This window comes from Rhea pennata, chromosome 9 (genome assembly GCF_028389875.1).
Source record: "Rhea pennata isolate bPtePen1 chromosome 9, bPtePen1.pri, whole genome shotgun sequence".
Taxonomy (NCBI): Eukaryota; Metazoa; Chordata; class Aves; order Rheiformes; family Rheidae; genus Rhea; species Rhea pennata.
In genome coordinates, this window is record NC_084671.1 from 10,314,257 (window position 1) to 10,335,370 (window position 21,114).

General features: G+C 40.0%; 1 protein-coding gene across 1 annotated transcript in view; it reads right to left on the bottom strand.

Annotated features, from left to right (window-relative positions):
- The window catches only part of MCF2L2 (MCF.2 cell line derived transforming sequence-like 2), a 158,752-nt gene that overhangs the window by 44,087 nt on the left and 93,551 nt on the right, over positions 1-21,114 (bottom strand). The window contains exon 16 of the mRNA XM_062582661.1: positions 892-958. Within this exon, the coding sequence (XP_062438645.1) occupies positions 892-958 (67 nt within the window). The remainder of the gene's footprint in view (positions 1-891; positions 959-21,114) is intronic.

A 21,114-nucleotide genomic window follows, 5' to 3' on the forward strand; every position in this document is an offset into this window, starting at 1 on the left:
AGCTGTGCAAATAGTTTTAACCATAAATGCACAAACTGCTGTATCAACAGAAGATAAAATAATGTCCCTAGAAGTCAAAAGCCATTTTGGCTGTGGAGGGATGGAAACTGCTAACCTTGATAGACACTTAATCTTCTTGTTACACTGCTTCATTGCAGAAGGGTCAGTCTGGATTTATCTGTTGAGCTGTGGTGTCTGGTTTGATTATTTGGTTGTTTCTTGTAAAAACTGGGTTGTGTTTCTTTAATACAAACTTTGAGAGAAGAGCGTTCTGAGTTCCGATTTTAAAGGTCAGAGTGATACATCAATAGTTAGAGCTGTCAGCTCTCACAGATCAACTCCAATAATGAAACAACCACATGGATGTAAAAAGAAACTACCTGCTCCTTCAAACCCTGCCCAAACATAAGCATGACCAATCCCTCCTCAGCCCTCACCTTTCCACAGACAAAAGACCTCAAACTCTGCACACACATACTGTGTTGATATCCTAGTAGCCTGGAAAGCTCTGGGGTTATATTTGGACACACAAGTGGGGGAAGAAGGCTTCCTTCTTCTCAATCAGCTTCTGAGCCTACATTCGTAGCAATTTAGCATCTGGCCCTATGGAAATCAAAGGTGCTCTTTCTGAAACCTGTTGAGGATATTTTGAAGGGCACATTGTTAACTATTCCTCTGTCCATAACTTTGAGAACCATGCAACTTTTATCGTTCTGTTGGCTGGGGTCAGAGAAGGAGCCTCTTCCTCGAAACTCTGAAGCAAGACGTTCAAAACAGCCTTCTTATTTTCCATCTCTAGGGCTGAGCTATCTTGCTAACAGAAAGCCTTTGCACTTTAAACTCAGTGATGACTTAAAGTGCCAGAAATCTTTACAGAAGCATTTGTCTTACCTCTATTATACTTTGAAGTTCTTCTACATAAACCCGTTCTGTTTCTATCAGCTCATTGATTATGTGGCTAAAAGAGAAGAAAGATAGAGAGCTGTAGTGTTTACCAACTCTGCAAGAAAGCACATATGAAACAAAAACCACTATTCCTTGTATATTGTTGTTTAGGTCGCTGACCTACACAAAAGACTCCTGTTACATCTTCAAATTTCATTTCTTCATATTTCAACATTAGGCATTGTAGAATAGCCTAAATATCCCTTTGAATGCTATATTTTAAACTATACTTTGATTGTTTCTGTCACTTTTATACCTACAAATCTGAATAAAAGGAAGAAGAATGCCCTCAAAATAAGCAAAAAAGGCTTCCTCTTCCAGTAGTAACTAACAACACTCAATAAAAGGATTTTATTTTCCAAGGTTATGTTTCTGTTATGTATGCTTACAAAAAATAAACAGAATTTATGATTAGACTTTAATACACTGTGAAAACAGGAACAAGATGGTGTCAGAAGTCTGAAAATATGAAAGTAAACTAGAAGAAAAAAAATGTCACTTGTCCTGTACTCTCAAGAAAACACTCTTTTTTACTAATCACTCTTCTGATCCAATGTTTTCAGGGTAGCTCTTACAGAGGTTTGAGCAGTTTTACTAGATAGAAAAGGAAAAATGCTTAATATTCCTTTCCTGGTCCATGCTTCAGGAGAACCTGTAACCATGCAGCTGCATCAAGAAGAGCCACATTATCAGAATGACACTTGCAAGGAACCTCTAGAGAAACTGGTGTATGGACAGTCACAAGCAACAGACAACCTGCGGCTTAAAACACAGGCAACTATTAGTGCTAATGCCAGCAAGCGAATTTGTCCAGCATCTCCCTACTACATACCACAGGGTAAAGATGAAACCACACTCGCATCATTGATGGCAAGAAGGAAGGAACATCTTATGTTGTGCAATATGTTCCTACTCACCTGCTTCGCCACAAGTAGCGCCGCTTACATCTGAGTAGTCCTCTAATGTTGGCCCACAATTCCTTTACTTACACCTTCTGGTCTTTTTAATAACTAATCTTTTTGGAGACACCTCTACCTCAGGAGCTACCTGTCACTTTACATACAGAGTTGGCACCATTAATCCCAGGCTCTCTCCAGGGAAGGTGCTCGCCCAGCATGTTACTGGGTAGTCAAAGACATCATGATGAGCCTGGGAGGTGACCTATGCAGTGAGTGCTACAGGAACTGTGATTTTGGCAAAAAGTGCAGACTTCTGGTATTTTGGGAAAAACTTTCTAAGACACTAGATATGATAGAAAGCAGCTTCTCTGCTGCCCAGTGCCAGAAGTATACGAAGCATCTCAAGTCTGTTTTCTGGAGGAAAAATGGACATTTTTAAAGTATCTGAGCCTACCATAGGAACACTGGCTTCATTTAGTTAACCTCCACATCAATTATCAATTGAGGGAATTATAAATGAGAAAGCTAAGTCTGGCAACAGAGAAAACAAATTAATCCTTCATTACTAACCACTGCTATTGCACCCAGTGACACTAGTGCAAGGGGATTCTGCCACGCTATCTGTGCCTGATCTCCTAACATCTAGCAGCCATACTCTAAACAGTATAAAAGCTCTGTCCACATTTCTCTGAATTTGCACACATCCTTGAACTGGAAAATAGCATGCGTTTGGGGCATGCTCAAAAAGTATTAGATTTTGCCTTGTGAAATACATACATATATGTGTGTTTATATACGCCGTTCTAATGTGCCTTCATGAGAATTGCCCAGGTGGTAGCCTAAGAATGCAGAAAATGGTTTTACAGACATGAGCACTTGCTTTTACAGTAGAATGAAATGAGCAAAAACCCTTTTCTGCTTTAATTTCTGTTTTCTTTTAGCAGTTACTGCACTTTCTGCACAATCTAGCTGTAAGGGGGGAAAAGTAGATTGCATTTGTTCTGGTAACATTACCATTTGCAATACTCAAAAGAAATCATAAAGACAATGCAAAACTAGTTTCTAGAGTCAACAACTTTCTTTTCACAAAATAGAAGGATGGCTACCAAACTGAATTAGCATTCCTTATCAAGTGCAGGACTGCAGTGGTTATCAAGCTCAGTCACAAGCTTCAGTGGCAGAAAGTACCTGCTTCAGACTAACTAGTTTGAATTACATTTGTTACTCTATCAGTTTCAGCGGAGAAAATTGGAGATTCAGTTGTCCAGGTAATCAAAAAATAACACAGACAATAAAACAGACACATGTAGATATAATTTCCAACGCAAATTCCATGTTTGCATGAGCACGGCAGTGTGGCCATACAGACTGTGTGACATTGTAGCTGTGCACACAGCTGAAGTCTTTGCAATGATATGTAGAAATATTTTAATTTTAGCACACTTCAGAGCCAAAGGATGATTCTATTCTTGATTCCCTTGGTATAACCAGGAACTGTTTCATACTTATTGAAGAAAAGGTTTAGCATTGAGTCTCAAGGGGCTCTTCCATCACTTACGAGTTTTGAAATATCATTTTTAAATTCAATTCTAACCTAAATTTATTATAAGGAAACCTCAAGTTTTGTTTACTGTTTCTCTTCTCCAGATCCAAAAGGCCTAAAATAATACAGAGAGTCTTACCAGGTTACAGAGTAAAACAGAGGGAGCTCTGCTTATCTGTTGTAACAACTGGGACTTCATGAGGTTGCTGTAATACTCAAAAAAGCACATCTCTGAAGAACTGCTGCATCATTTAAAAACCCATCACTGAGCAGGTGTGACTAAATCATCACAAGAGAAACTTAATGTTTTTACCTACTGCAAAGACATAGGTCCTACATATGCTATTCACTTTGCTACAGAGCAGATTGCACCACGACTGACTGTGAACCCAACACAACAGCTAGCTGACAATCATACCTGAAAAGCAAATTATTAGTCCACAGGTTTCCTAGTAACTTCGTCATAGGCAAACAACAGTATGGTGCCTTTCAAAAGCACAACTCTAAGTAATCCAGTAGGGGAAGAGATGCCTTTAGAATATTTTACTATCCAAATTCTATGAAAGATGAAGCAAAAATGCATTAGGTTAAAACTTAAATCTTTTCTGACTCAAAGTTCAATACAGAGTACCAGCTCTTGAATCCTCACTGTAAGAACTCTGTTTTTTTTATTGACTTACTAATTCTAATTTTGCTTGGACAGAAATGTCCATTCAGGGCATTAAAATCTAGTTTCATATATAAAGAATATTTTATTAAGGGAGGTTCTGTGGGGATTCCTAAGATATTTTTGTTGTACTTACAGAATTCTTACACAACCTAATAGAAATCTTTAACAAGACTTAATTTTATTATTTAACTTAATTCTGTATATAGATCGATACTAGCAGTAAATGCTTTCAATTTTCAAGTATTAAGAAAAACCCATCTAAATAACCCTTCCACACCTTATAAAGGTGTTCTCAGCCAGTTTATTGTTGTTGTTTCAGTGACATTGAAGCAAAGATAGAATCACAATGGTATTATTTATCAGTTCCTGGTTACAGTTCAAGAGCTCTGGGAATTCATTGTGATGCTCATATCTCTAAATCATGACTCTGTACATAAAGAGTAATAATTTTCCATTTTTTTTCCACAGTCAGGTAGCTGGATTTGCTGCCTAGATAGGGCTTTAATCCCTATCCAGGAATTTTCTGGCTTTTTTCTTTTCTTTTTTTTTTTTTTTTTTTTTCCTAAAATTGTACTTTTTGACCATTTGTCCAGGGCTTCCAAACATCTAGCATTCTGTCAAACTCAGCACTCACACTTTAGAGCTGTTTTTACATTTGCCTCTTAGTAGGCAGGGCCAAGCACCTCTCTGGGCTTTCCTACTTGGAACAAGAGAGTTGTGTACTTAAAGCTCCTGCTGCTCCCAAAGCACATTAGCCACCATGCTTCTGCATAGAGCCTGTAGGTGCAAATTCTGCTCCCAAGGATGTTACTGACTTACAGTGCAGTCCAAGAGCGTTGCAAGGTCTAATCCATCTATCTGTGCCCATGCCGAAGTCTCTAGATGTTATTTTACAGGATTATGACACTGTTCTGGAAGTTTTCTGGTTTCTCTCTCCAGCAGCACAGTCAAGTACTGCCAACAATATAAAGCTATGCACTTGGCCAAGGACCTTCCAGAGACCTAAGAACTTCCCTGGCAAATATGCAATCAAAAAATAGAGATTAAAACAGCTAAGGAAGCTGGTCTTGTTATCGATGTGGGAAAAGCATTGAGAGGGTATAAATGAGACACTCAGGCCGGTGTGCCAGGACACTAAACTAAGACGTGTGGTAGAGAACCCACCAAATCGCACAAGGCACTTGAGACGGTCTAACAACCTAGAAAATTGGTAGTGACATCACCTGACTTACATCAAGCTGTGAGGGGTGAAATATTCACCATTTCTTCTGGGATGTCACAGGACAGTGAGGGCAAGGCAGCGTGCACCTGCTGTGGGAGTATCTATCATGTTTAAGGAAAATACAGTGCAGCAATTCACAGGACTACCATCACCGGCAATTCCTCCAACTCCCTTTTTTTGCTTGCACAGTGTCAGCAAACACGACCATGTTAGAAGTCACTTCTGGTGGCCAGCTGTATCATTAGTCCTCTTAGCATTGCTCAACATTTAAACAAAAGCTAATATTAAGAATGCAAACACACATTATTTTTAGATGGAAAGGATACTGAACCTTAGATAAGAAATCGGGACAAATGCAGCTAATCCATTGTCTTCCTAACGGCTAAGAATGAACCAGCACCAGTGCTCACCCCAGTGCTTCTGTCAATAACATCACAAAGTAAGCCAAAGGAGGGACAGTGAAGGAATAAAAAAGCATAGCAGGAAAATAAAGTATGTAAGTTAATGAATGACAGATCGTAGATATGGGCTCTTACTGTCTTCAGGGTTTTAAATGTAGCTCCCTCTGAAATCAGTGAAAAGCAAAAGGTTTGTCAGAACTACAGTTCATCCACTTTGTCTCCTTTTTTCACTACGCAGCAAAATCCCATGCAAATTTCCACCAGCTTCGTAGGGTTTTTTTTTCCAGCCCTCAATGCAGCTGCACACACTGTTCACTAGCCTCTACCAGCAGTGCTCCCTGCGACGCAGCAGCAAACACAGCACTGACATATCTGCCATCCCACCCTCCTCTTCCCCTTCATAGCAGAACTTAAAAACAGGAGATGGAGCCAGGAGGGAGCACTTGAAATCTTGCCCTTGGTGCAAAAGGACTCTCCGTGATTTGGCCAATAGGTATGAGAATTCACATGCTATAAACAGGTTTGTTGGTTTTGACTGTGTTTGAAAGGATTCAGAGGTAACCTCAGAAGAGGAAGCAGCCTGCAGCCTCCAATGTGCACTCAGCATTGTGATTGCAGGTAAGACCCAAATACTCCCCTCAGTGACTCGAAACAGAGAAAAGCCAGCTGCAGCTGGGATGTGTAGGGGTAAGAGGAGTAGATTTTTCACACCTCATTCTTCTTTCATTTCAGAGGCATTCCACAAGAATACAAGGTTTGGATGGCATTAGTCCAAGGGGGCCAGACAGCAGAACACTGAATTGGCTGAAGTTCATGGGCAGTTCTCACAAGGATAGTTCCTTGCCAGTATCACTGCCAAATCCCCATCCCTGTCATCTCAGCAGTGATGGTGAAGGATTAGGCATCTGACCTGAAGGTCTGAGGTTTCCACGGAGTCTAAGAAAATTCTAAGGTCCTATCTGCAGCTATTTTTATTGCCTGTAATCTTTCATTTCACTAGAGAGCACATACAATACTTGCTGCTTCTCCCCCCAAAATATGGAGAGTCATCAGATTGAGAGAGTTCCAAAGGTGGAACAATGTGGTTCAAAAATACTTGACCTACCAGCTTTGCTGGTGTGGAAACAATGAGGTGGTCCAGCGGACGTGGACCTGAAATGCTGCTTGGGAGAGCAAGGCCAACTTTCCATCTATGGAGGGAGTGCACTATGTGTCTCAGCAGAGAGAGAGTCGAGTCACCACTTTGTATGGCAGGGCCTTTACTAACATCATAACTTGGCAGACCAAGACACACAGGCTCACTGATATGATATTGCCAGCTGTTCCTCCATCACAGGAAACTTTTTTGCTATGGAAAGCAGTTAAAATGAATGAAGTAGTTCACATTTCTTTTAACTATTGATCTGGATTTCTCAGGAAACATGATGACCTTTGTGGTACTAAGTCTGCATTTTCCCACACACAGGATTTCACACCTATTTCTTCTGTGCAGGCTATTTTTGCTTTGTCAGCCATGACCTCCTATGGACCTGCAGCACTACTAAGAGCTCACACATTGTGACAGGCTGCAGATGCTCAGCAGTTTCCTTCCTGAAATGACTCCTAGCTTTGAGAAGCCCTGTGGTGCCAGCACTAGAGAGATAGGAAAGGAGAAAGTGACAGGAAAACTCTTCCTACTTTCTCGTCAGTGCTCTCTCCAGCCTGTTAGTCACCATGCTGAAGTGCAGGAAAAAAAAAACCCAACTAGCTGCAAAACGGTTCCTTTCCAACAGGGGTGAGAATGTAAGAGTTGCCAGGACAGCGAAGCACAGGCAAGAGCCTTGGAGAAGGAGGCTTAAAGAAGGGGAACAAGTCGGGGGCAAGCTGAGCAGGCAGGGGTGGTGGCAGAGCATCACCTCTACTGTTTTTAGACAAGGTCATAAGTGAAACCTGGAAACCCAGATAAATGCTAGTGTTAATTAGCGCCTTTCACTTCTAGTAGTGCATTTCTGTACCTGTCACTGTCCGAGCTGACATTTAGACCAAATACAGCTATTCACATAGCTGTATTGTGCAAATAGCAACGAGTGATGTTGTTAACCAAGTATAAATTAACCTTAACAGGCCTTTCTCCTGCACTGTGTTGCCTTGTTGGAACAGACAATTTTGGCAATGGGTATTTATATGAACTGGCTTCTTCTGGAAACTGAGAGCACACGACTAGGAAGGTCCTCACCACAGCAACCATAAAGAAGGCATACATGGGCCCTATATATATTAGTAACTCTTCCTCCTTCCTTATTAGTTACAAAAGAATGTCTCACTCTGGTCCAAAAGGAAACGTAACTGAGCAGCCTGCCAAGTTCCCCAGGTTTGTCACGCCGTTATGCAGCTCTGTATCACAGTAATTCCGGTAGGGGCACTGCTGCATAGTTTCTCTGCCAAGTGCTACTTCCCACCTTAAAAAAGAACACCAAACAACAAAGCACTAAGCAGCAGTTACATCTAGAGTCTACCACAACCAGTTAATATCTGTTATGGCTAAACCTCAATGGTTTTTTGCTCATACAGTTGCTATCTGTGCATCCTGCTCAGATGGTAACATAAAACTAATCCTGAATCTTTGCTTCTGTAACTGTGTTTCTTTTCTAATAAGCTAATTGTCTCACTTCTATTCACAGATACTGCTTCTGTACCGGGATTTGCTATTACAAGTACCTGCACTGAAATGGAGTCTTCTCCCAGAGGTGGATTTGGAGCTATGAAACCGAATTAAGAAAGTGAACTTGTTAGGACAAAAAAAAATGTAAATCACCACTGGTATTCCAAAGTTACTATATTGCTGAAAATCTGTCCACATGACTGATGTGCAGCCAGCATATGAAGCATTCCCGCGTGGATATTCCATATGTGTCTGTAAAAATGCACAGTGTTTGGAAGACGGAAGGTTGATGCAGGTGTGAGTTAGACAGCATTGTTTAAAGGCTCTTACATTTTCAACAGCTGAAACAGCAAAATACCAGAATCTGTGTTTACAAGAGCAAAATACTCCGTGGAATTATTAAGTTAGTAAGAATAAAATGAACATTATTAGTTTTAAATCTATCTATCTGAGGTAGAAATCTATTTTAAAAGAGATTACTGGCTTAAAAATCCAAGGCTTCAAAAGCAAGAGAAAGGACTGTGTGGAAACGCGTGCGGTGTGCAGTCAGAACTAGATCCTTAGAATGAACAGCAACAACTGGATAGGGCTGGACAGAAGAAAAGTAAGTGAGAGTGAAAACTTCTCTGTCTTGCAAAATATAACCACAGTGCTAAAGCCCTTAAGCATCTTGGCTCAGTACTTTAGCTAGTCTTAAGTGTTGCCAGGTTTCTGTTTCTGAATGCAAATAAAATATAACAAAATCACAGTTCTTTGAATAGGAATTTCCTTTGTGTGTACTAGAATGGCAAAAATGTTACTATCCCAGTGGAAATGGAATGAACAACAATCAACACCTCCAGTTTTGAACTAGAAATTGCTACTACAAAATTTTAAGAATAGTCTATACTTAAAATCTCAAAATTATCTCTGTGCTATGGAATCAAAAGAAATGAAATATGTCAGTTGCTGCATACAGAAAACTTCCATTCCACCTACATAATTGTTTTTAAGAGGATTTTTTTTTTTTTTTTGCGTTTCTCACAGTGCTAAAAGTACTTTTCCCAGCTGAAAAGTACTCTCAGCTGAGATTGTGCAACAGCTCAAGTGAAACTTAAGCAATTAGTCAGTCCTTGTACTTTACCTCTTAAAGTGGAGTAAAAGACCATTCTGGATATAAGAACATTTGCTTGAATGGAACTTGATATTTATTACTTTATATAGAAAACATTTCTGATTTCCCTGAAACATATTCCTTTTTTTTTTCAAATGAAAGAGAGTAAGGCTTTGAAAAAATGATGACTGTTCTTAAAGCACATGTCGTGGCTGCAAAATGAATTCCGGCTAGCCCTGTGGTTAGATAGGAATAAGATTTAGGTAGTATGTTCCCTCTTATCTGGAAAGTAGCGTCCCTCAGCGAAGACACGGCAACTGCCTGTGTATGTGATCCTATTCTGCTGCAATGTCAAGTCAAACAGATTTGCCCAAGTTACTTTACAAGTTCTTCTGATCAGAACGACCAGACCAGAAGGGTCTCCTTCTTAGAAATATATTCTGCCACCAGAGTTACTACTTATAACATTTTGCTTTTTCTGAAATGATCTGATCTCTTCACATATAAAGAATTGTCCCATATTCATTGTTCCCAAAACAAATGACCTTTGGGGGAAATATTTTTATATCTCTTAATTAGCTGACCTATATTATAGGAATCAGAACACAGTTGTTAATGGAGAGGTAAATTAATTAAACTACTTACAGAGATGAAAAGACTGAGCAGAGGATTAAAGCCAAGAAAGAGTTGTTTCTCAGCTCTGCTGGGCATCTACACTGAAGTCTTGCAGCTCTGTACACAAACCTGAGCTAGCTGTAGACACTGTGGATGCTGCAGAACAGTCCTTACTGTAAGCCAAAATAACCTGCCAAGTAGCTGTGTAAATATTTGTCACCGACCCATATTTGTAAGCCTATCAAGCCCATCTGTGATTTTACTCTCTTAACCTTGCAGCTGTACCATTTCTGTTTGGCAATAAAGATATATTTAGCTCAGCCCAGTAATGAATTAGCTAAAAGCAGGTGAGTAATTTATAGATCAAATTTGCTACCAATGTATTATTATTAACGCTACCAAATGGTATTATTATCATCACTAGGCTTGAATATCTCTTAAATTTTACTGGAAATTTTCTGAATTAGTGGAGATTTCATTGCCCTTCCTATGCAAACCACATTTCAGTAGACTGTTATCCAGACCATCTACTTGATACACATTTCCTTGTAAAATCCCTGCATATAACTGAGAGGCCAATTTACCAGTTAAAAGGCTGCTCTCAAACTGTAGGGGCTGCTATGTAACTTTTTAGCATTCTTTGCTTCCCTGAGATTAACAGTATTTACATACAGTCCACAGAATCAGCATCACCATTAAATTTCAGTATTCTTCCTTAGAAATATTATCTATCCAAAAGCAAGGTTTCTGGTTTCTGAGAGCTATGCAGATTTAGTACATCTGGGTCTTTCATTTGTTGGAACAAAGTATAATGCACAGAGTACTTTGAGGACAGGGGAAAAGGAAGTAAGTCTTCACTGCACTTGCCTAAGAACAGCTTTGATTTGCTAAGCTGAAGTCTTTACAGGCACTCAAGCTTACCAAACAACAAAGGAAGTTCACTGCTTTTAAAAATACACATAGACATATATACAAAATGACGGTTGTTAAGATACCCATGCCGAGATTTAACCTCCTGTTCCCTGCTAGAAAGGACTAGCACACACAGCCACAGATTATATTCAAAATATGAGACCTCTAAAATAAAGGACTCTAGATTTTGAGTGTCCCATAATCCTGGGAAATTCACAAGGTTGTGTCATAGAAGTGATTTCTTTTATTGCTCCTTTTTTCGTAAAAGTTTGAAATAAAATGGGTAAGAGGTCTCTGGGAATGTAATAGTTTCTGACTTTCACAAAAACTATCAGTTTTTTTCTCCATATTCAACCTGACTTTTCGGACAGAAACTTCTTTCAGTTCACATGCAGTGTATTTTTTTCCATTCTTTTGTAGACATCATATAGTGATATCCAAATACCAGTTGACCTCACTGATCAAACAACGTGATAAAGGCTGATAATGCTTTGGATTTCCCCATGCAGAGAGGTTAACCATGACATTTGAAAGAGGGCTGGTTTAATAAAAGCAAAAGTTAGAGTGCTAAAAAACTCCAAACTTTCAAACAGACAAGACTAAAAATTAAAATTCAAAAGTAGGTTCAAGGAACATTAGTAAGAACTATTTATGCTGAGAATTCATGTTTACTGCTAGAGCTCAGGCTCTAAGTAATCAAAAGCAAGCCCATCATCTCTCCCCAAACTTCTGTGAAATGGCAGGTGGAGTGTCCTTAGTGAGCTGGAATGATACAAAAGGATTTAGGTACACGTGATTATGCTCTGAACAGATTCCTACTCAACCCTTACCTCTTACTCTGGAGCATCTCTATTATGTGGTGTTACTAACATCTCTCGCATCCATGGTACTCACTTTTCCTCATCCTGTCCTACAAGTAACTTTTGTTCAGCGCAGAGCCATACTCAGCTGTATTTTGGATTGGGACAGAGAAGCTTAACATGAAGCTACTGTTTTATTCATGTGAACGGGAACACAAATACTTCCCTGAAAGCCCAGAGGGAGAAAAGCTCAAGGGCTTTTGATTCTCCTAGGAGATCTGATCTTGACAGTTTTGTTCTGTAAGACCTTGGAAGACTGTTGGAGGAGAAGAATTAGTATTATTATCAGAATAACTGATTTTACTGACAACCTTGAGTTTGTGCTGGAGAGGGCAGACCAGAGAAATGCATGTCCCACTTGAAATGGAGGTGATGGATTTGATGAAGACTCCTAGTTCCTATTTGGGCTTCTTTCAGTCTGAGATATGACCCTAGGGAAACTTAATCCTGCAAAACCTGCTTCCCCCCTGTATTAGAATGTGACACTGTGCCAGAGTTGTAATCTATGGTCCTCATGCCTGCGCTTTGGTAGCTATCTTGACTATACCCTGCTATTAAGTATCTTTAAGAATCCGCATTCTGTGGAGCTTGGGAAGAAACAAACCAGCAAGAGTTACATGACAATAGGAGTGCTACAGGGAAATAAAATCCTGAAAGGCTGAAATTGAGTTTATGGGAGCAGCTGGAACATATATTCTGCTTCAGTTAACCTCTTCTTGGCATGTTTACATTAATATGTAAATTGTGAACTCTATGAGTGAAGACCAAGGCCATCTCTCTCCCTTTTTTTTTTTTTTTTTTTTTTTTTGACATGTTTTCTCTGGGGTCATAATCTGGGACAGAGGAGCCAGCAAGGATCATACTCTCTGCAGCCTCCACAGTCTACCCAGCTGAGACTGCTTTAACAACATCCACTTACCAACCTATAATCTGGATAACTTTTTCCACCACAGCACTGGAATTTGGCTTTCAGAATTTAATGGCAAACTTAGAGAGAGAGACTGTTTGTTGAAGATTTTCCAAACTTAGATAGTAACTTTAGAGAGCTGTGGGATAGATTCCAGCTGGAGAAAATAGTTCAAAGGACCACTTTACAGAAAACTCTCAGAATTGCAGACTGCCAGAAGAATTGTATTACCCTGTATTTGCCCTGTTTCTTACTTTTTCCCTTAAGCAGCTGTTAATGGCCAATGTTCAAGATAAGACAATGTGGCAGACAGATTTCTGGGTTGATGCACAACACCCATTCTTCTGCTTTTTCCCCGGAAGAATAGGATGCTTGTCGAGCCTTGCCTACACGGGAAATTTCTAATTATTTTGGTACTTCAGTGTTTGCAGAAAGAGCTGGGGCTGGGTGCAGTTGCGAGGCTGTTTGGAAGGTAAGTGCATGCCACACCAGGCAGGGCTATTACGGAGCTTGCAGCTCTCTGTGCTCTCTGGCCATGCAGTAAGTCTGGCCTGAGACGCCAGTGGAAGAGTTAGCACGGACTAACAGAACCTGTGCATTTTACCAACATTAGCATGTTCACAGCACAGTTCTTCAGCCATGTTCTTACACAGGTCAGATGACAAAGATAAGATTGACCTACAGCCAAAATTGTCCATAGTAGTTCATCCAACATGGCTATTAACCAAGGAACAGCATTTGAAGAGATGTTTTTGCAATAACTGGAAATGCAAATAAAGCACTGATGGCTCCAAATTAGAGACTATGGAGAAAGATCAGCAACAGCATATAGAACAATCAGGATGAACACGGGAACTTTACAAAGTCTGCAGAGGGTCTGCTTGACAGACAAGTGGTACTACATAGAACGGAATTCCTGTTTAGGTTCGTATGAAGAGAAAAGATGTCTGCTGAGTGAAAAACATGCGTGAATGTTCAAAAGGAAATATTCCATTTTAAACATGAATATGTCCCAAATCTTCCAAATCAACCTCTTGTACTCCTGGTTAATCAGAAGCTCCTGAAATGAAGGAAGTAAAGTCAGCAGTGATTTACTGAACAGAGCACTTGATAACTCATTGCCCATTGCATCACTATCAACACAAGACTGAGCAATCTCCCATGACCCTATCTGCTACTGCTCTGCAAACCGTACAACTATTTAGATCAGCCCAGTGTGGGTGCAAGTCACTGTCATCTTGATTAGGCAACTCTGTACATGCACTTTGTGCTGCTGTAAATGGCAGTGTGAAGTGTTAGGCACTCCGTCATCAGCTTGTCCACACAGAGAAGCAGCATACTTTTAACTTCAGACAGATTTAAAAACAGATTTCAGTGAAACTAGTGTGGATATGTAGGGAGAAGACAGCAGTGCTTTGGCAGAAATGTCTGCATTTTTTTTAATACTACCTCAAGATAACTGTTACTTTCCTGACAGGTGTGAGTGCTCCTAGTTTGTTTTAGCAGTACGTCCTGCCCTTCAAAGAGTAAGCTGCATCATTTTAATTGAACTGGTACAAAATCATACTAGTACCTCTCCTTATCTTTCCCCACTCATCAGTTCAGCAGTGATAACAGGGCTGAACAACATCTTCAGCTCCTTGGCTTGGCCTTATGCCACCTGGAATTTCTAGGTAGCTTCTACTCAAATACAAAACAAAGCCTAGGACCACCAAGTCCCTAGAGCACAGCAAAGCAAGGTATTTTATGGAGAGGTGATGTTTGCTACTAGATCACTTACTACAGTTAGGGGAGAAACAAACAGGAACCTTCAGGCCCAAATGTGCTTCTTCACTCAAGATGTGTTCAGCCCAAGGCTAACACAAAGCAGCCTTTATGTGTATACTCTCTGTAAACCCTGAGATGGATCACGGGGTGGGAGAGAGTAGATCTTCAGTTTTTCCAAAGTCCTGGCTAAGCACAGTAAGTAGCCATCTGATAGATGGTGCAGATTGCTCTCTTGACTGTGTGCTTGGTGAAGCTTCAAATTTCAGGTGCAACATGCACATTCCTGGGAGCCAGGGCGAGACAGAAGATACCAGTGATCCTAATCTCCCCGTCTGGCTACAACAAACGAACCATGCAGTGCCTGCCTGTGGCCAGCTGCACGCCGTAAGCCTGCCCAGAGCCAGCAGAACAACTGCACGGAGAATGAGTTGAGAAATTCCTGGAATTACTGAAGAGTATTAGAAAAACCTTACGAAGCAACAGCAAGCAGGTATGAGAGATAATAGCAGAAGTGGCTACTTATCCCACTTTGATACTTGATTTAGCACAAATTTGGTTAGAAATTATGTGAATGCTGAGAGTGATAGCAGCTTTTCTCTGCCTTCCAGATTTTTCAGGAGCAGGGACTCAAGGACTTCAGAGAGCCTCCAGCACACTCAGTAAACCACTGTAATATTTTTTTTCCTCCCATTTATAATAATTTCCCCAGTTCTCAGATCTATTTGGATCTATGGTAGGAATGTCTCCTCCTCTTGTTATTCTACACAGTTCTATCAACAGCTAGATCTCCCCACATTGGCAGCAAACACCTCACTTCAAAGATCTTCCTAACCCTTCAGGCTGTAATTAGAGTTTTAAGTGCTGGAGCCAATCTGCCTAACAGGGAAACTTCTCTGAAAACAAAGTTTTTGTATAGGTTGAAAGAGATGATGGCAAACAAGAAATGGCTAGTGCTTCTTGAAATTTCTACTGCTGGCTCCTCTTTCATTAAGTCTGGTGAAAGAAAACAGTTTGTCCTGCTCATAAAATAAAGCAGCGAGAACACCATTTCTCTTTTTAAAATGCAGGCTCCAAGTTCTACCCTTGTACCAGGTGAGAGTTTTCATGAGTTGGGAAATTAGACTGATAACGATACCATGGGGGTTCAACCATAAAGTTATGACGCAACCACTCACAAAAATCATCTTATCTTAATTACAATAAAAATCAATATTATGTTGTAGTGTGGACTTTGTTAAGTCCCAGATTTATACGCTGTAGGGAAACCTCTGTGTATGATACTACTCATGCCATATAAAAGAGGAAACTCATGTATCTCTGCCTCCTGTAGAGGCTCTGCATCTTTGGTCAATAGCTACTAAAATCAGGAATCTTAATTCCTTTCTCCTCCCATATGCAGCTCTGATGATTATAACAAGCACTTGGATGCTAATGCTTTTAGTTGCACTCCCTGTGCTATTAGTATTTTGGACGCTAGTCCACTCCTAACTTTAGTAATTCACAGACCTAATGACAGCGCAACTTTGCAATTGCGGATTCAGAAGAAGGATCTGGCATGGAATTCTCCTTCTGAAAATAGCTTCTAATTCTTTACCCCGGGCAAAAACACTATCCTGTTCTACCCACGCAGTCTGAGGGTTCAGCAACACACTTAGCCATTCCCACGTTCAAAGCGATGCACAAAGCATTCATGAAGCTCCCCAGTCCTTGTTAGAGCAGAGATAGTAACACTGAGGGTGGGACTGACTCAGATATTAAGATACACTGACTTTTAAGGAGGCTTAAATTCAAATCATATCCAAATTCTGCAGCTAGAACCTGTCATTTAAGGGTACAAACACCTTACGGCATAGGCCCACAGGCTGCACACTGCAAGATCCCAGTGGGCAAAGGTGTCTTGACAGCTGGCTGCTAATGTGCAGGAAAATTGATTCCAGATGTTCCACTGGTGCCCTGAACAAACTGTATGTGTATTTTCAGAGAATAAACAGTGAGTTTGGACTGTGCACATGCTTCGAGAATATTTTGCATATTCACAAAACTGCTACATGAAAATGTGATGGCTGAACCCTCCCAGATTCTTAAAACTGACACTCTTTCATTTAAATCTCATAAATGATACCTCAGACTCCAAGCCCTCGAGCTGGACACGAAGGAAGTTTAATTCTGTCTGAATATAAGCTCTATGAGAGCTCACACTCTAACGAGAATTTAATTCAGAAAGCAGGGATTACGCTGCTTACGTGACATACCACATCTGAGCACCAAACCACCACTGCCTTGTAATTTTCCAGCTTATTATTCAGTAGTAATAGACACAAACAAAAATCACCCGCCAGTAACACTGCTGCAACTCCCACCACACGCACTGCACACCTATCACTTCAATACACATGTTGCTGGGCTTATAACTGATCGCAGCAAAGCCATGTCAATGACTCACTGACAACACCAATACCATGCCTGAGATCCCAGAGGTCATCTCATGATACAAGCTCAGGTGGGGCCAGAGAGTCCAGAAACAGGCATCATGCTTTTGTGTTTTCAAAAAGAAGGACGGAGATCGACTAACAAAGTCTCCCAACCCTTGCTGCAAGACAGACCAGAGAAACGAAGAGTGGATCTAATCCAATTAACCAGAAAATAGAGCAAATTTACAGGAAAATCAGTTTCAAATGTGACATGATACAGAAACTTTTCAAAATAAGTAGCAGTTAAATTAAGGGTTATCTTGAAAAAGTCATAATTAAGTCAGCTGTTTGGATGCAGTTTTGCAATAGCCTTATCCAAAACCACCAAGCCATAGATTTGCACATCTGCGTTCCCTCCACCACTCCTTCCTGCCTCGCTCCCGAGTGACTGTATGGCAGCAAGGAGACTCAGACAAACTGGTGAACAAGACGAGTCGATCCAATTCAAAACTAATCTCACGCGCACAAAAGGCACACTGGCTGCACCTTTGCTAGCCCCAGCACAAGAGGTAAACCATCCACAGTCCCAGATGGACTACATGGCATGGGCGAGGGGAGAGAAAGGGGAAGCAGAGCAGCAGCAGCAGCTCTCTGAGCTGCTGTCCTAAATGACCTTAAACCTATTGTGAAACAGCATCACCAGAACAGACCTATGAATCAGATTTCCCTTCATAAAGTATTATCACAGAACATCTGACCAAATTGGCTTCCCAGGATAATGTTTGAATATAAATTGCGAAATATCACAGTAATGTAGTTAATGGAGATAATAAATTAAGGAATTATGGTCACCTTCCTACAATAAGTCCCAAAGAGGCTCCCTACAGCCACTGGTGTAAATGGGAGTCAAGTGAATATAAAAGACTCTCAGATTTCTAAAACATGAAACCTTTCATGGATACATAGAAAGATTTGAAAATGCAAACAAAAAGGCTCTCAATTAAATCATCATAAAAAGAGACTTTAAAAGTACACCTGACAGTTAAGGCAGTGATTTTTGAGAGTACATAATCTGGATTTTTGAAAGGAGGGAGCTAGTTTGGTTTATGAAATAAAATTGCATTTCTGGTTTTAAAAATCCGTACTATACTATATTGATTAAATATTCGCTCTCATGAATCTTGAGCCCTGAGTCTGAACTCTGGGCTGCACTATAGAAGTCAGGGCACAGAACTGCTGTTTGATCATACTTAGTCAGTCCTCTTGGAATGAGGTACATGACAAAGAAGATGTCACCTCCACGATCAGAGTCACCTTTCAGCCCCCTGGGATAGACTTTCAGGCTCAGACGCGACCAATCTGATCTCAGCCTCATAAAAAGAATTCATTTGTAAGCAGGTTTTTATATTACTTTTTCTTTTATTGGAGAGCACAGGAAGATTTGCTCCTACCTTCTCCTCTCCTGTTGGGCAGAAATGACTAGAAGTACATTGCTCATATCAACAGCAAGAAATAGTAACAGCAGAGCAACTCAGCATGTATCTGTAGGAATCTCAATTCATTTTACAAGTCTGTGACGTGTGTATTTCTCCCTGTTCTCTTCAATCTTATCAACTCATTATTTATGTTGAAACAGAGCCTGAAGTATCCAGCCAGAGATGAGGCCAACTGTGCCAGATGGCTGTATCCATGCAGAGACTCAACCAGCCAAAACCTAGGTCCTGCAAGTATGGGACCAGTCCCATACTTAGAAACATCATTGCTGGAGAAAAGGAAGAGATGGAGATTTGTTTTTAAATAGGTTTTTGGCAACTTACCCCACCAGAGAAGAAGCCTACCCTAAGAATATTTTATGGGAAGATGTTGGGTAAGCAGGTGAAACAGGATTATGGTTTGAAGAAAAGAAAAGGCAAGAATAGAGAGAGAAGAAAATAAGTACTTTTTTAATTACTAGAAAATAAAATTCTTGAAGTGATTCAGATAAAAACCCTCTCACTGTAATTTCAGGTCAGGAGCAGCCTGAAGTCTGCTTACTTCACCCACAGAAAGGCCTCTTTTAAACTGGGGAAAATTCAGATTAACCAAAATGAGAAATTAGTGAGCACGAATGAAAGGGTGTTGATCCTTTGAACAGCTTTCACTCTTCAACAGAAAAGTGGACATAATTGTAACACAAACTTAGTGACAGCAAACAGTCGATTTGAAGTGCTGATTAGAAGCGCTCACTTTTGTTCTTTTATTTAAGTAAAAGTGCTTTCCACAGACCTAGTTCTTGGGATCTTGTAACAATGTCTGAATCATTTTCAGGCATAATTACCCCCTGCATACACTTTATATTAAAAATATGTATTTCTACTCTCCTAAATTCAAAAATGTGACTCCCTGAAACTGTATTTCCTGGAATCTGCACTATCAAGACACAAATAACTCAGAAATGTTTTTGTTTTATTTTTTAAATATCTTTGGAACATTTGACCTAGGAAGGATCTGACTTGGGACTTTTTCATGCTGGCCTTCTACATATTAAAAATATTAACTTAAAAATGCATTTTTGTGGTCATACTTGTTAGAAGTACAAGTGAAACATTGTTTTAATAGTTAGTTGTGCAGAAAAGCCAGTGCTGTTTTATTTTTCCCCTAGTTCACTGATTTCAATTGAAAATTAAAACAGGAAAAACTGGTATCACTAGCCAAGAAATTACTGCCCTAGAGGTTTTAAAATATTTATCTTTGAGAATTTCTCAGTCCTAAAGGGATGAGAGATAACTGATAACGTATAAATGGGATGACACCTAAAAGGAACATATTAAGAAGAAATTTTTGAAAAAAAAAAACTATTTGTGAATTAGGGAAGGAACCAATAGGTATTGTGTGGGTAGGAAAAATGAATCGGGCTTTATTTATATGGTCATTTCTATTGATATTTTAAACTCCTCATATAACATGTCAAATTTACACAATTATCCACCAGCTTTTCCTGCCAGAGTGAATGGCCAATTGTAAAGAACTGTATTTTGTCTTACAGCAGAATCAAGCAGATGAAGAGAAATCTGGGAACTATGAAGTGTATAGTCACATTAGGATGCACAACCAGAGAAAGGAGAGCTTGAGCGAGAAGCTCATAAGGCCTAGAAAAGTTTCCCCAAACAAAACCTCTATTAAAAAAGCAACGTATCCTTCCTGTGGGATCGGAAAGAAACTACTCAACTTTCATCCTTGCTCTACTTTCATTACGTGCCCTTGACAACAGGATTTGTACCTCTGACCATCTATCCTGTGTCAGAAGAAAACAATTCACCTCACAAAGATGCTGTCAGATTTATGGTTGTAAAGTGACATAGAAACACTAATCATGATGATGTGCAATGGTTAAACCTCCATAAAGTCAGTGATGAGGTCAGGAATGATTCAGAGCAGTCACAGTCATATGAAAGCATGGAAGATACACAATGGGCTTGTTCTATATTTGCATTCAATGAGAAGTCTCAAATTATTGCAGCAGTTCCTCTTAAAACATGAGACAGTTTTACAGTGACTTTTCAACTTAAATTGAATGAGCTATTTCCCCTATTTATCTTTACAACAGCTTTGCAAAACTCTCTTTAAAGAAGTTATCTTTGTATCACTTACCTTGGTTTGCTTTTTAAATACTTTCATCTCAGCCTCTTGACCATGGGATTGAGTTATCATTGAAGTTCCTCAACAAAAAGGAACATTTCTAGGTTGGTTAAAATTTAGCCATTCTAAAAACAATTTAAAGGAACTTAGAAGCAGGTGTTCCCTCAAGATGATGCAAATCACTCACCAAGCTTTGTGGGGAAGATGTAGGAGAAAAAAAACCCTAAAATGCACTCTCCCTTCTTCCTCACAAGGCTTCCAGCACGAAGGTGAAATAAACTGCTTTTACTCTGTGACCTACAAACTAACTAGCCTACAAGAAAAGGTTATTTAGCACTTGAGCGCAGCAATTTTCTAAACTTTTTTGTCATGCGTCCCATACAATACTTCTTAAAACATAATTAACTTTGAACTTCTAAAACCTTTTTTTTGTTAGCTTTCTGTATGCCTTTGCCAAAAATATATATTTTTTTCTTTCCCATGTAGCGCACTGCAAGCGCTGAGGAGGGGGGAGGAAGGCGGTGTGTGTGTGGGGGGGGGGGGATTGCAACAGTGCAGAGCCCCGCGAATACGGATAACCGCGCAGCGCAGCGGACGGGCTGCGCGCGAG